Raw genomic sequence first — 13153 nt, 5'->3', positions numbered from 1 at the left:
CCTCGAGCACAGCTGCTGCTCTCCCTCTATGCCGCTCGGACATATATGCTTATGTATGTGTGTGTGTTGTGTGTGTGTGTGTGTGTGTGTGTGTGTGTGTGGGTGTGTGTGTGTGTGTGTGTGTGTGTGTGTGTGTGTGTGTGTGTGTGTGTGTGTGTGTGTGTGTGTGTGTGTGTGTGTGTGTGTGTGTGTGTGTGAGATAGAGTCTGTCTCATGCTTGTTTTCATCATTTTAAACCCTTTTAAGTCTTCCTCTAAAAAAACGTAATGGACTTCTGTTGGATATATATATATATATTATGATGTGTTAAAGTGGGGGTTGTGCTTGTGCAGGTAATCAAACATTTGCAGTTAAAAATATGCTACGAGGAGTCAGTGAACATTTCACACATCACGAGGCACGACTAATTTGTGAGGTTCAAGTGAGGTCTTTGCCCGGTCATAGTTTTGTAGCTGGTTTTCTCATCACAAGCAGGCATGCATACACACACACACACACACACACACACACACACACACACACACACACACACACACACACACACACACACACACACACGCACATAAACACACACACACGCACTCATGGGTGCAAATACACACAAATACACAACAGCCTCATCTTTGACCAGTGCTCCTCTGGTGGGGAGTGTGTGGGACCAACAGCCAATCACAGCTGGAGATTTGCACCCCACCTTCTGCGTGGCGTTGTCGCCCACAGGGATTGGTTGACATGAGAAGTGGGCAGCAGTTAAAGAAGGACAGGGAGCACCCTAATAATTACTGTGACAGTAAACATTGGTGTTTCATAAAACTAAAATTCCAGCCAATGAGACTAAATCAGATAAATACAAACAAGAAGTTAAACATTCAACACGTAACAAATAACCTTTAACACAGAGAGTTGGCTGAAGCTGTAACAGCTTGTGAAAACACAGAACAACAACACTGATAAAAGAAAATTCTGTTTACATGTGTGTACTATCTACTCTTTTATCGACATGTTATTCCTTATATAACACTAATCGCTCCTCAGTTGCTCGGCCATGCAATAAAACGTCAGGCCAGCAGGATCCAACTCATTCTGCCCGCCCTGCCGGCCATCCAGATGGAACTGGCTGGTAACCAGACGAGCCGAGACGAGCTGCGGAGGTAAACTGAGCGTCCTTGAACCTGTGGAAAGACAAACAGTGTTAACAGCCCCTGAGTCTGCCAGGGTCTGTTTATCTCATCCTGTTCTGTCAAGTTTTAGTCTGACTCACACTCAAACCAAAAAGTGACCCCAAAACCGTAACCCCGGCTTGGGGGTCACTACTACACACGTCTTGTAGCCAATTGGAGAGAAGGAGGAGACGCTCGTGTGGCTTTATTTTGTCAAACTGATTTTGGATTGGTTCAGCCACATTGTGTTTTTTTTGTCAATATCAGACACTCAAGTCAAGTCAGCTTTATGTATAAAAACACATTTGAAACAACCAGTGTTATGCAATAAAAAAGTACAAGATTAAAATAAAATAAAACATTATAAAATAAAATCAGTTTACTATTAATTATGTCTGTATGTGTAAAACTGTTCCAAAGCTGTGGGCTGCAGCAACGCACTGTGGCCTCCGCTCCTTAACCTCGACCAAGAGCGAGGGTACTCATGGAATTATTGTATTTCAGGGATGAATGAGTGAAAAGCAACAGGGCTTTCAGTGTCACTGACATAATCGTTAGATGTTCATTGACTGAGGTGAAGATATGAAACAAATCCAAAGGTCGTCAGGTTTTCACTGTTTTCTCTTCATCTTCGGAGCGGTCCAAAGGCTCCGTGGATGAACGCACAGCAGGATTTGAACTCGTAACCTCGGTAGGTTTCATAAAAGCACCTCTTTACACTGACCTCACCTAGAAGACTTGTATCTCTCTCTTTTCCTATTTGATGAATTTGTTAATTTACTCATTGGTCATCCAGCTCGTGTCTTTAGTTTCAACCTTGTTAGTCTAGATCTTATCTGAGTGTAGTTTAACCCCCCATAAAAAACTGAATCAGTCTGGTCAGTCTATTTAAATACATTTGATTCAGAATACTTGTTTTTAAAGTAAACCCAAAAGTTAAAACTATATAGGAAAAAAATAGCTTCAGTTTCAGTTGCACGAAATTTGATAAAGATTGTTCAAACAAAATATAGTTGATGCTAAATGCAACTGGACTTTTAAGAAATACTTATTTACTAATAATTATTCTGCAGGTAAGAGCTTATTTGCATGGAAAAAAGTGGTTTCCCAGAAATATACTTGTAGTTTTAATGCAGGTATTTACCTAGAATGGTAATTAACATTCCCCTTAAATTCAATCAAGCTGCACCAAACTTCACTCTCTCACAGATGACAGTTCCCTAAATGTGTCTGATTTGTTTTATCAAGATCCATTACTCCAGAAAAATGGAAGATTGATAGTTTTACTCTGTGGACATACCGAACGGATCATCTATTAATAATTAGTAAGAATCATTACAGTGATGTAGTGAAACAAAAGTAAGTTACATTTATTACATTAATACTCAGTCAAACACGGTATTGACGTTGCTATTGTTTTTCTTGAGGACCTGACCTCGGCACCTTGTGCATGATAACTTGAGCCCTTAGAGGTCAGATATTTCACCTCAGGAGATTTTACCCTGTCTTTAAAGCCCCTGATGTGCTCCAACCAGACGCGTGACAGAGACAGAAAAGTAAAGGTAGAAGTCAATAAGTTACGATTTAAAGCTTTTGATATTATAATTTTCCCAATTAGCTTTCATTTATTTTATTGGCTATAGCTCACATTCACCTTCTTCACGCTTCATGCTGACACGACAAATCTCTGATACCAGTTATCTTTCAGCACAACTGGAACCATCTTGTTAGTGTTGAAAAAAAGGTCAGTCATTAACACGTGTTTTGAGTCAAACTACACAAACTGAGAAGTCCGTCCTCCTCCGTCTTCAGATAGTGTAGGTGAAGGGGCGTGTGTCTTGAGTGCGTTCATTCTGTCTCATTTCAGGCCAAAACAAACAGAGGTGTATCATCCAGAGGTCGCTCGCTGTGCCGTCAGACTGACGCTCTGCGCTCTTTGCCGTTGAAGGCAGGACATACATGACAACTCTAGTTTAATCTAGTTCATGTTTGTTTCATTCAACTGACCCCAAACCCCCTGCAGGAAGGAGCTTGGTCTCATTTCCAGGTGGGAAAAAATAAAATCAGTTGGAACTCGACAGTTAGTTTAGCTTAATTGCATAAGTCATAACTGAATTTATTTCAACTTTTTACCCATTAACTTTATTAAACAAAATCAGCTGTTAAACCAGAGCTTTTATATCATATTCAGCAGACAGCTCTCTCTGCATTTGATAGGATTCTGCTGACCTCAGGTAAAATTAGGTCAGGTTGCTACTTACTTAAATGGTATTTATATATATATATATTCACTACAGATAGCCAGTTAAAATTCTCCTCTAGTTTCATGAGTTCAGCTCTACACCAACTGAAACCAGGGCCAGATGAGCCAGAGAGCGACAGAGATGTAGAGAAAGTATTTGTTCCTCTGCTCTGTTTCACTCCAGTAAAGAGAGATGTGTTTATCTCTCAGTCTCTGCAGAGCTTATACAAATGAAAGGCACAGTGTCTGTGGCTGTGTGTGGCCAACGTCCCATTGTCACTCCAGTTGTATGTTTGTGCATGAGGCACACAGTATGTTTGTGTCCATATGTGAGCATCACTGGCACAAACAGTCCACGACAGTCCCTGGTTTTGAGTTAAAACACAGACACACTGAGTCACCTGAAAGGCCACGAGATATCTCAGAGACACATCTTCATTATTTGATCTTCTCTCAGGAAATGGCTGCAGATTTTCTGCAGTTGTGCACAAAGACAACAGCCTCGGGCTGCGAGTGGGATGGAAAAGAGCATTTAGACAACAGGTGACTGTCTACAGGCTCGAAACTTAATTATTGGCAGGGATGGAGAGTTACTCATTACACAATACTGTACTCAAGTACAAGTTTAAACTAGTACTTTTTATACTAATTTAAGCTTTGATTCCACTTATTTTCAATAGGGATATATAATACTTTACTACGTTTATTTTGAAATTATAGATTGTGTGTAAAGATTTCATATACAAAGCATAGTGGGTGAACTAAGTACATTTACTCAAGTACTAGACAGGAAGTACTTGACTTAAGTTTCTTTATTTTATCCCTCATCATCATCACTTTCAGAGACAAATATTATTTCCTCCACTTTTCCACAATTTTTTTTATCTTCATGGTTGATCAGTTGGTTGCCATGGCCACAGAAAATTCTCACTAGAAACCATGGATTAATTATTAGTAACCTGTATAACTGTATATGTAAGATGCAGGTGTTTGTTTGATGTGACAATATATTTCACAAATTTACTATCAACTATATTTGTAGTAACATGTACTTAAATAAGCGTATAATATTTTCAGAAAGATAGTGAAATATGGAGTATGAATACTGTATGTACAGTGGAAACACTCAAGTGCTGTCTAAGTACTTTAAAGTTGTATTTTATTCCAGTGTGGCTCTTGACTGGGTCAACCTACATTATCTCACTATAAGACCAAAACAAATAAAAAATTCGACAACTAGAGAACCTGGAACCATCAAGCCTTCAGCATATTTACCATAAAATAATTCCAACATTTACCCCATTAAATCCAAAATATATTTTTTAATTTAAATTCATTAATTAATTCTCCTGCCGCAGCTCTGTATATTTCACAGTCATGTCGCGGTTGTGTTTCCTCTCTCGTCCATTAACTGTGTGTTGTTTCATCATTATTTACATCTGAACATAATGTAAACAGGAGTGATTGCATCATTTTCCCAGTAAACAACTACCTTTTCTCTCCCTCTCCCACTGTCCATAGCTTGCCCAATGACCTGGCCACGTCCCAGCAGACAGAGCTGTCCCACCGGAGTGCCAGGCGGGGGAGAGGAGGGGGAACCCCTCGGTTAAAGATGTTTCTGCTCCCACTCAAGAAGCGCGACACCCTAAAGTGGAGCTGTCGCAGCACAGGGTCAGACTATAAACACACACACACACACTCCTGCAAACGTATTGTACACAAGGGGTTAACAAGTGTTTTCCACAAAGTGAAGTGGCCTCCCATCATGCACCTCCCCACCCACTCCCAGAATGGACCATCCCATGGATTCACATGACATGTGTGTGTGTGCATGTGTGTGTGTGTGTGTGTTTGTGTTTGTGTGTGTGTGAGTGACAGAGTGTGTGTTAGAGAGAGAAAGAGAGAGAGAGAGAGAGAGAGAGAGAGAGAGAGAGAGAGAGAGAGAGAGAGAGAGAGAGAGAGAGAGAGAGAGAGAGTGTGCATGCCTGTGTGTGTGAGAGAGAAAGAGAGATAGAGACAGTAGCAGAGTGAGTGTGTGCGTGCCTGTGTGCGTGTGAGTGACAGTGTGTGCGTGTGTGGTCTCTTGGCCATATATATTGGGCCATGTGGACACAGACGTGGAGTTTTGTAGGATAGACTTTGTATTGGCTGCACGGCTGTTTGCCTCCCTTTCTTCGTTTCTCTCTTACAGAGAACCAGTGGGAATATAAAGCAGCTCTCAGTCCTGTCTGGAACGCTCGCTGGTGGGAACCGAGGAACCTTTTCTCCCTGTGTGTGCCGAGTCTCGCCAAGTACCTGGTGCTGTAGACAAAATGAGTGATCTGCTGGATGATGGCTCATTCATGTTCACGTCGGAGTCCGTAGGCGAGGGACATCCAGGTGAGTCTACTTCAGATACACGTGTGACAACTTCAGATCAACACCCAAAATATACAATATCCCAAAACTTCACTTTAACCATTTCTTCACCTGTACACAGAGGAATAGATTCAACACGTCTGCTTAAAACTGCCATAACAGCCAAAACATTGATATGTGAATAAACCCTCTGTGAGTTAAGGCTTTATGTCCAAAATAACTCCACAGAGCTGCATATTTACTCTCCAAGCATGGCTGGTATTCCATTCACAGCAACATGTGCTAGCTGCCCCCCACTTCTGGGCATCAGCCGGGTGTTAGGTTACACGCTGAAGATAAAAGGGACCCACAAATTAGAGGAAAGGGCGACATGTGGACACAAGTTTCATGTTGACATTAGACGGAGATGTTCGAATACACGTTAAATCAAAATAGCGGCTGCAGAACAACCTTGTCACACTTTCTCTCTGGAATGTTTTTTGCTTGAGGGGGGGATTCAAGAATTTTAATTTCTGCTTCACGGTACTTCATGTGGCTGTCAGTGGTTTTCAAGTCCCAAAAATGATCAATCCCATCTTGGCAACACTTTAATTTGTGTCTCCCTATTTAGCCTTTATGAGAAATATAATAAATGGTCTATATCACACTAGCAGATATAAGTGGTAATTGATTGTAATTGATAACAACAACTATAACTCCATTTAAAGGTGGAGGCTGGTGGTGAATGACAACACAGTTTTAACAATATAAAATATATCTTCATAAGAAAATACTGTCTCTTTAAGATTCTTGTGTGCAACCACATTATAGTGTGATGTAAAGCATTTATTAAATGTTTGTATATTGTTCATTAATGCTGGATAGTGGGACTTAAAATAGATACCCTGATGCATACCGAGTGTATTTGTAACTTAAGACCTCATAATGAAAGTAAAAATTTACTTTACCCTCTCCAATGCTGCCTTCAGGACCCCCCCCCCCTATTCCTCTAAATGTGTTGTAATCCCTAACCTGACTAAGTCCCCTGTGTCAAATCGATAATCAGTAAACGCAGCAGTGTTGACCAGTTGTCCAGCTTCGCAGATACGACAGTACTTGAGCGAACTGTGAGCCCCTCGACCATCTGTAAAAACCACAGGGGTAGAAAATCATTGTTTAGAGCTGCAGGTCTGGAGGAAATGTAGCCACATCTCACTGTCTTCTTACAAGCTCACTGTTCATTAGAACATATTTCAATAAAAATAAAAAAGCTTTACCATTAAATAACAATGCAGCTCATAGGAAGACACATATTCTAGTAATGAAATGAAAACTTTCCTCACACTGTTTGTATATTCACTGAGGTGAGTGGCCTTGGCAGGAGGCCGCAGCCCGCACCTTTCGATTTGATAACACACTTCGAGGTCTGGGCTGTTCCCACAGAGCCTGCCCATGTTTCAGGATCGGAGTCAGATGTGTGGTCGCACGCCTGCGCACTGTAAACAACCATATTCGATATCAATCATCCTGATTTGTGTTCTGTGTATAATTCCAGGTCCTCTGTGTAACTGCAGAGTCAGTGCAACCAGATGTTGATGTTGTGTCTGATGTAACACGTGTGTTGCGTTGCTTCAGCAGGATGACAGAGAGATGAATGGAGTGTTTTGTGAGCCATTGTCCTGCTGCTGCATTCAAATCCCACAATGAAAATCCGACAACTCCTCCTGTCTGAAATATTAGCTTCACATGTGACCTCTACCTCAGGAGAAATATTTGGAAACTTTGCTAAAATCTCCTCTTGTTAATGTTATACAAAACCTACAGTAATAAAGCTAGAATATATACTTTTTTCTGTCATTCAAACACATGTATTCCTGCCACAAAAGCTCCTAAATCCAAAACAGGTCCAAATTCTGAATCTAAACTTTTCCCTTTATGCTTGTCTCCTCTCCACAGACAAAATCTGTGACCAGATCAGCGATGCTGTCCTGGACGCTCACCTGAAGCAGGACCCAGATGCCAAAGTGGCCTGCGGTGAGTAAACACACGGACACACAGAGAGAGAGAGGATTATTTCAGTGTCATCTCAGTAACTTCTCACCCACAGGCCTGAGTCTCACCTGGAATTGAAATGATCGACATTGTTGAGATTATTTATCATATTTCAGTATTGATCCCTGAATGTCACAAGATGAGGGCTTGCGAGCGCGACCCTGCGAACTTGCTGATAGCAGCAATCAGGACGCGTCTAAACACATGTCCAAGTCAAGAGTTATGTAAAATGACTTCACATGTAATGTGTTGATTGTATCCATAGAGACGGTGTGTAAGACCGGCATGGTGCTGCTCTGTGGGGAGATCACGTCCCGGGCCAACGTGGACTACCAGAGGGTGGTCAGAGACACCATCAAACACATCGGCTACGACAACTCCGACAAAGGTGAGAATATAACACACAGCAGAAGAAAAGTAGAGGGAGCGTGTGGTCAGGTTTGTCAACATTTCCTCTCATTCGCCCTCCCTCTGCAGGTTTCGACTATAAGACGTGTAACGTGCTGGTGGCTCTGGAGCAGCAGAGTCCGGACATTGCTCAGGGGGTCCATGTTGACAGACAGGAGGAGGACATTGGAGCAGGAGACCAGGTACGGCTGTTGCAACAGCTCAGTGTGTCCTTGGGCCCGTGTTGGCTGGAGGGCTGGGTGATATTGACATAAAATCAAGTATCAGTTAGATTGACTCCGTCCTGCTACAGATTTGATGAACAGACACTGCTGTTCTTATTTTGAAAAACCTCAATCACTCAGATAATCAATAGTAATGTTACCAAACAGACATTTTTCAAACTAAAGTGAAATCTTTCTGTGATGGGACAACATCTGGAACATGACAACAGGCCCAGCTGTGTTTTTCATAAAGAATCACAAGACAAAAATGTTCATATTTAAAAGTGTATATTGTTTTATAAGCCCATAATGCACATTGTATCCACAATTTAAATCTGTGAAGCAACAATAGTAACAATATGTAAACTGTAAAGTACAATATTTCCCACTCAAACGTATAAAGTTTCATGAAATTCAAATACAAGTACCCCAACACTTACTTAATCACAGCCAACACTATTATTACTATTAACACTATTTATTATTTATTATTATATTTTATTTCTCTCTCTCTCTCTCTCTCTCTTTCTTGTCTACAGGGTCTGATGTTCGGCTACGCCACAGACGAGACGGAGGAGTGCATGCCTCTCACCATCGTCTTAGCCCACAGACTCAACTCAATGATGGCTGAACTCAGGCGCGACGGCAGCATCCCCTGGCTGCGTCCCGACTCTAAAACACAGGTGAGGTTATAACATGTGCGGTATTACAAAACACAACAGGACTGAAACGGTAACACCATTACACTGGTCGCAGTGTGACTGAGTTCATTGTTTCTACTCTGGTTGTCTTCCAAGAGATTTATATCGGTGCCAGCAGACAAAATCAGATTAACGGTGGCTACTGCGGGTATTTAAAAATAAGCGGCTAACTTCCTACGAAATCAGTCAAAAGTTTAATATTTCAGCACAAAGTGGATAATCTCCTTCTGTCCCATGTTTAATGAAGGTTGTTAGAACATCAGACAGGAGAGAGATGGCCGGTTTTTAAACCAGGGAATCGAACATAGAGCATTAGATTTAGCTCAGATTAGAGTTAGCACACATTTTCACTACACCAGAAACGTATTAATGAATTTACAAAGTGTTGAATTATCATGACTTTTATCATAATAAGTCTTTTCACACTCCTGTCATTTGGACCCACTTTGTTCTCAACAGCAGAAAGAAGGAGACAGCAGCAGCTTCATGAATCTTTGGCTCTTTTTAGATTTGACAGCAGATTTTTTTTCTTCCTCCCAAGTTTCATGGTAATCTGTTCAGTGGTTTTAAGTAATTAACTAACTCGAGGTCCATCCCACAGGTGACCGTTCATTATGAGCAGAAGGATGGAGCCGTGATCCCAAAGAGAGTTCACACCATCGTGATCTCCGTCCAGCACGACGACTGCATCTCTCTGGAGGAACAGAAGAGGGTGCTAAAGGAGAAGGTAGAGACTCAGTCACGCGTCGAACTGTTAGCTCGCACTGATGAATAACTCAGGATGTCGTTTCTTTTAGGTTTAAATGTTGCATTGATTCTTTCAGGTGATCAAGGCCGTGGTTCCTGCTAAATATTTAGACGACAAGACGATCTACCACATCCAGCCAAGCGGTCGCTTCGTCATTGGAGGACCTCAGGTGATGAACACCCTTGCACTGTTCATTTCATCTAAAGCAAACTTGGAAAAATGAAAAGTAACCACTTATCTTATTTTGGGGTCACCAGGGCGATGCCGGTGTGACGGGCAGGAAGATTATCGTAGACACATACGGAGGTTGGGGAGCTCACGGTGGCGGAGCCTTCTCCGGCAAAGACTTCTCAAAGGTCGACCGCTCGGCTGCCTACGCCGCTCGCTGGGTCGCCAAGTCTCTGGTCAAAGCCAAACTGTGCAGGAGAGTCCTGGTTCAGGTGAGTGAGCGACTCCTGTCACTCTCACTCAGTGACCAGCAGCTGACATGTGCGGACAGAAGCATTCATATTGACCTGTCTGGGTGTGTTCCAGGTGTCGTATGCTATCGGAGTGGCCCAGCCCCTGTCCATCTCCGTGTTCACCTACGGTTCCTCCCACAAATCAGAAACAGAGCTGCTGCACATCGTCAACAAGAACTTTGATCTGCGGCCCGGAGTCATTGTCAGGTAAACACGTGTGTTCGTCACGAGCAAAACAAAACTGCTGTGCTTGAAGCAGCTGTGTGGGAACTGCAGCATGTCTCCTGTTAATCGGATGGCCAAACTATTATGTTTGTCTAAAGGCAGAGTTGAAACTATTCATCAATTAGCAGATGGAAAGAAATTTGATAGACAACTTTTTTGATTATTGATTATATATTTATATTTTGTATTTATTAATTATTCATATTTTCAAGGAAAAAGACAAATATTTTCAGGTTGCAGCCTCTAAAATTCGAGAATATACTGCTAGTTTACATCCAACATGTCAGTAAATGACTAATCCAGCTGCTGGGTGTGCACAAAAATAATTCACTTGAGGACGTCGTGTTGGGTTCTGGGAAGTGATGATGGGTTTTCACCACTTTTTTTGAGAATTTATCGATAATGATCAATCAAGACTCAAAAATCAGCAGATTATCAGCAGATTATTTGATAGTGAATTATTATGTGCAGCCTGTTGAAAATGTGTGCAGTGTTATAGCTGTTGTCTTCTGCCTTTTTTTTATATATATACCCACTAGAGGGCCCCAAAGACAGTTTCAAAATGTAAACACTAGTTTTAAGAGGGTAGCTCATAAGATGAGATAAGAAGGATAACATAAACATTAGGTTATCAAACTTTGAATTTATACAGACTTTATAGATAAAGAGAGTCATCCACAGTATTTTATTATTAGTTTATTTTACTGAACAGCACGAAACACAAAAAGTTATTCTGTAAATTGATCATAAACCTCAAGTGAGTCATTATTTCTGACCCCTCTTTCAAAATTAAAGTTTAAAATGATCCTTGTGTGTGATCAAGTTCACAACTTGTGCGATATCACCTCTCAGGACTGTAGGGGTCTGTAACGTACGGATCCTCCGAGCAGGAAATCTGTCCACCTGTATGCATCAGGTGATATGAAATCACATAAGTGAGGGGATTACAGGATTTGGCTGCAGATGTGAAACCATTTAGAAATACACAGAATGAAAAGGAACAAGCAGAAGTACAGCTTCTATTATCTTGTGGACTTTCCCACCTCTGATGATTCATTTCCTCTGTTTCCTCCCTCAGGGAACTGAACCTGAAGAGGCCCATCTACCAGCAAACAGCTTCTTACGGCCACTTCGGTCGACCAGAGTTTACCTGGGAGGTGCCCAAAAAGCTTGTCTTCTAAATACTACCGCCTGCTCGTCCTGATCGACAGCTGCTCGTGGGCTACAACTGCCACCTCCGGTCACTGATAGAACACGTTTTAATGGGAAGAACTAAAGCCAAAGTCAGGGTCAGCTTTAAAGAGATGAGAAGATAATTTTGAGAGCGGTTGTAGCCAAACGGATGTAAAATGGGAGCGTCTCCCAGCGAGAAGCGAGGCGTTGCAGAGGACGTCTCAGTAACTAATCCTTTTCTTGCATCTCAAACACACAGTAAGATCCATCACTATTCAAAGCTCTTCCCTGGTAAACGAACACCACAAAAAAATAAAATCCTCTGAAGATAAAAGAAAAAAAAGATCTACACCACTAGAAGCAGGGTTTTATTTTAAAGCTGTGACTTCAACCTTACGATGTACAGAGACAACCTCAGTGCTTCATTTTCATGACGGTGCTATACACAATAGGTATTTTGTCAGTGACGATGATGTGAATGTCAGTGGTGTAATCATTGCTAAACCAAAGGCTTGGCTTTAGGGGAAGAAATTCATCTTTTTTTTTTGTCATGAGTGTAAAATGTGTTTCTTTTTTAAGTCTTATTTTGTAACGTGTGCGACAGGAAGCTGTTTGCACCGTTGCGACCACCACACGGATCATTTCAACGTTGGCGAGCTTTTTATTTCCTAAAGATGAAATATGCTGCGATGAATCAAATGCAAAACGGTCAGGGAGTCTCATGTTTTCACTTCTGTCGCCACTTTTACTGTTTTAATCAACTCGCTGCTCACTTCAACTGCTGACGGATTTTTATTATCATGTGTCTGTAATTTTTTTTAGCAACTAATTGACTGTGAATCAATCTCCTCTTGGCGTTAAATTAAAGCTGCACTGATGTCTTACAACTGCATTCTGTCTTAAGCCTGTGTTCAATCAAAGTTCATATCAGACACAGTAAATTGCCTCAAATGCAGATTCCCTCTCATTTCCCTTTTTATCTCTGAGACTCTTTCCTCATTTCCCCTCAATATGAAGTTTGATGTTCCCCAAAAAAAACCACATCTTGGACTGTTGCCTGGTTACACTGCAGCCATATACTGCGGGGCCGACATTGTCTCAGTGGATTTAGAGGAAATACTTTAATATATTTCTCACGGTGTATAAAAAAATTAATGTTGAGTCAGATTCTGTCGTTAATCAAAGTATTTGGTCTGAAACACTTCTGATGGGCTTGATGAAGTGTGTGGGGAGCTTTAGGAGTTTCTGTGGTGACAATCCGTGCTTTCTTCTACAGCCAACGTTGTTTTTGTGAGAGAGGTCTTCCTCTGTTGAATGTTTTGATCTGTATCATCATCTGTTGACGTTGTCGGCAGAGAAACTGGACGATGTAAATAATTCAACAATGAAAGAAAATTAAAGTTTTAAAGTGTTGTCCGGCCTTTTTCCATCGATATCTGAACA

The 13153-nt window shown here is 41.4% G+C and overlaps 1 protein-coding gene across 2 annotated transcripts; it reads left to right on the top strand.

Annotated features, from left to right (window-relative positions):
• The first annotated feature begins 5375 nt into the window (after positions 1 to 5375).
• Positions 5376 to 13123, top strand: mat1a (methionine adenosyltransferase I, alpha). 2 transcript variants are annotated; one of them, XM_035172677.2, is made up of 10 exons: positions 5378 to 5781; positions 7696 to 7773; positions 8057 to 8179; positions 8269 to 8381; positions 8942 to 9085; positions 9705 to 9830; positions 9928 to 10020; positions 10109 to 10291; positions 10386 to 10519; positions 11616 to 13123. In XM_035172677.2, the coding sequence occupies exons 1-10, from the start codon at positions 5715 to 5717 to the stop codon at positions 11716 to 11718; spliced, it is 1164 nt and encodes a 387-aa protein (XP_035028568.1). In that variant the 5' UTR covers positions 5378 to 5714; the 3' UTR covers positions 11719 to 13123. The 2 variants fall into 2 exon arrangements, with proteins under 2 accessions (XP_047198319.1, XP_035028568.1); XM_047342363.1 differs by lacking the exon at positions 11616 to 13123 and having other exon boundaries at positions 5376 to 5781; positions 10386 to 10523.
• Positions 13124 to 13153: the final 30 nt, after the last annotated feature.

This window comes from Hippoglossus stenolepis, chromosome 12, assembly GCF_022539355.2.
Source record: "Hippoglossus stenolepis isolate QCI-W04-F060 chromosome 12, HSTE1.2, whole genome shotgun sequence".
NCBI classification, from domain to species: Eukaryota; Metazoa; Chordata; class Actinopteri; order Pleuronectiformes; family Pleuronectidae; genus Hippoglossus; species Hippoglossus stenolepis.
This window is presented reverse-complemented; position numbering and strand designations above follow the sequence as displayed.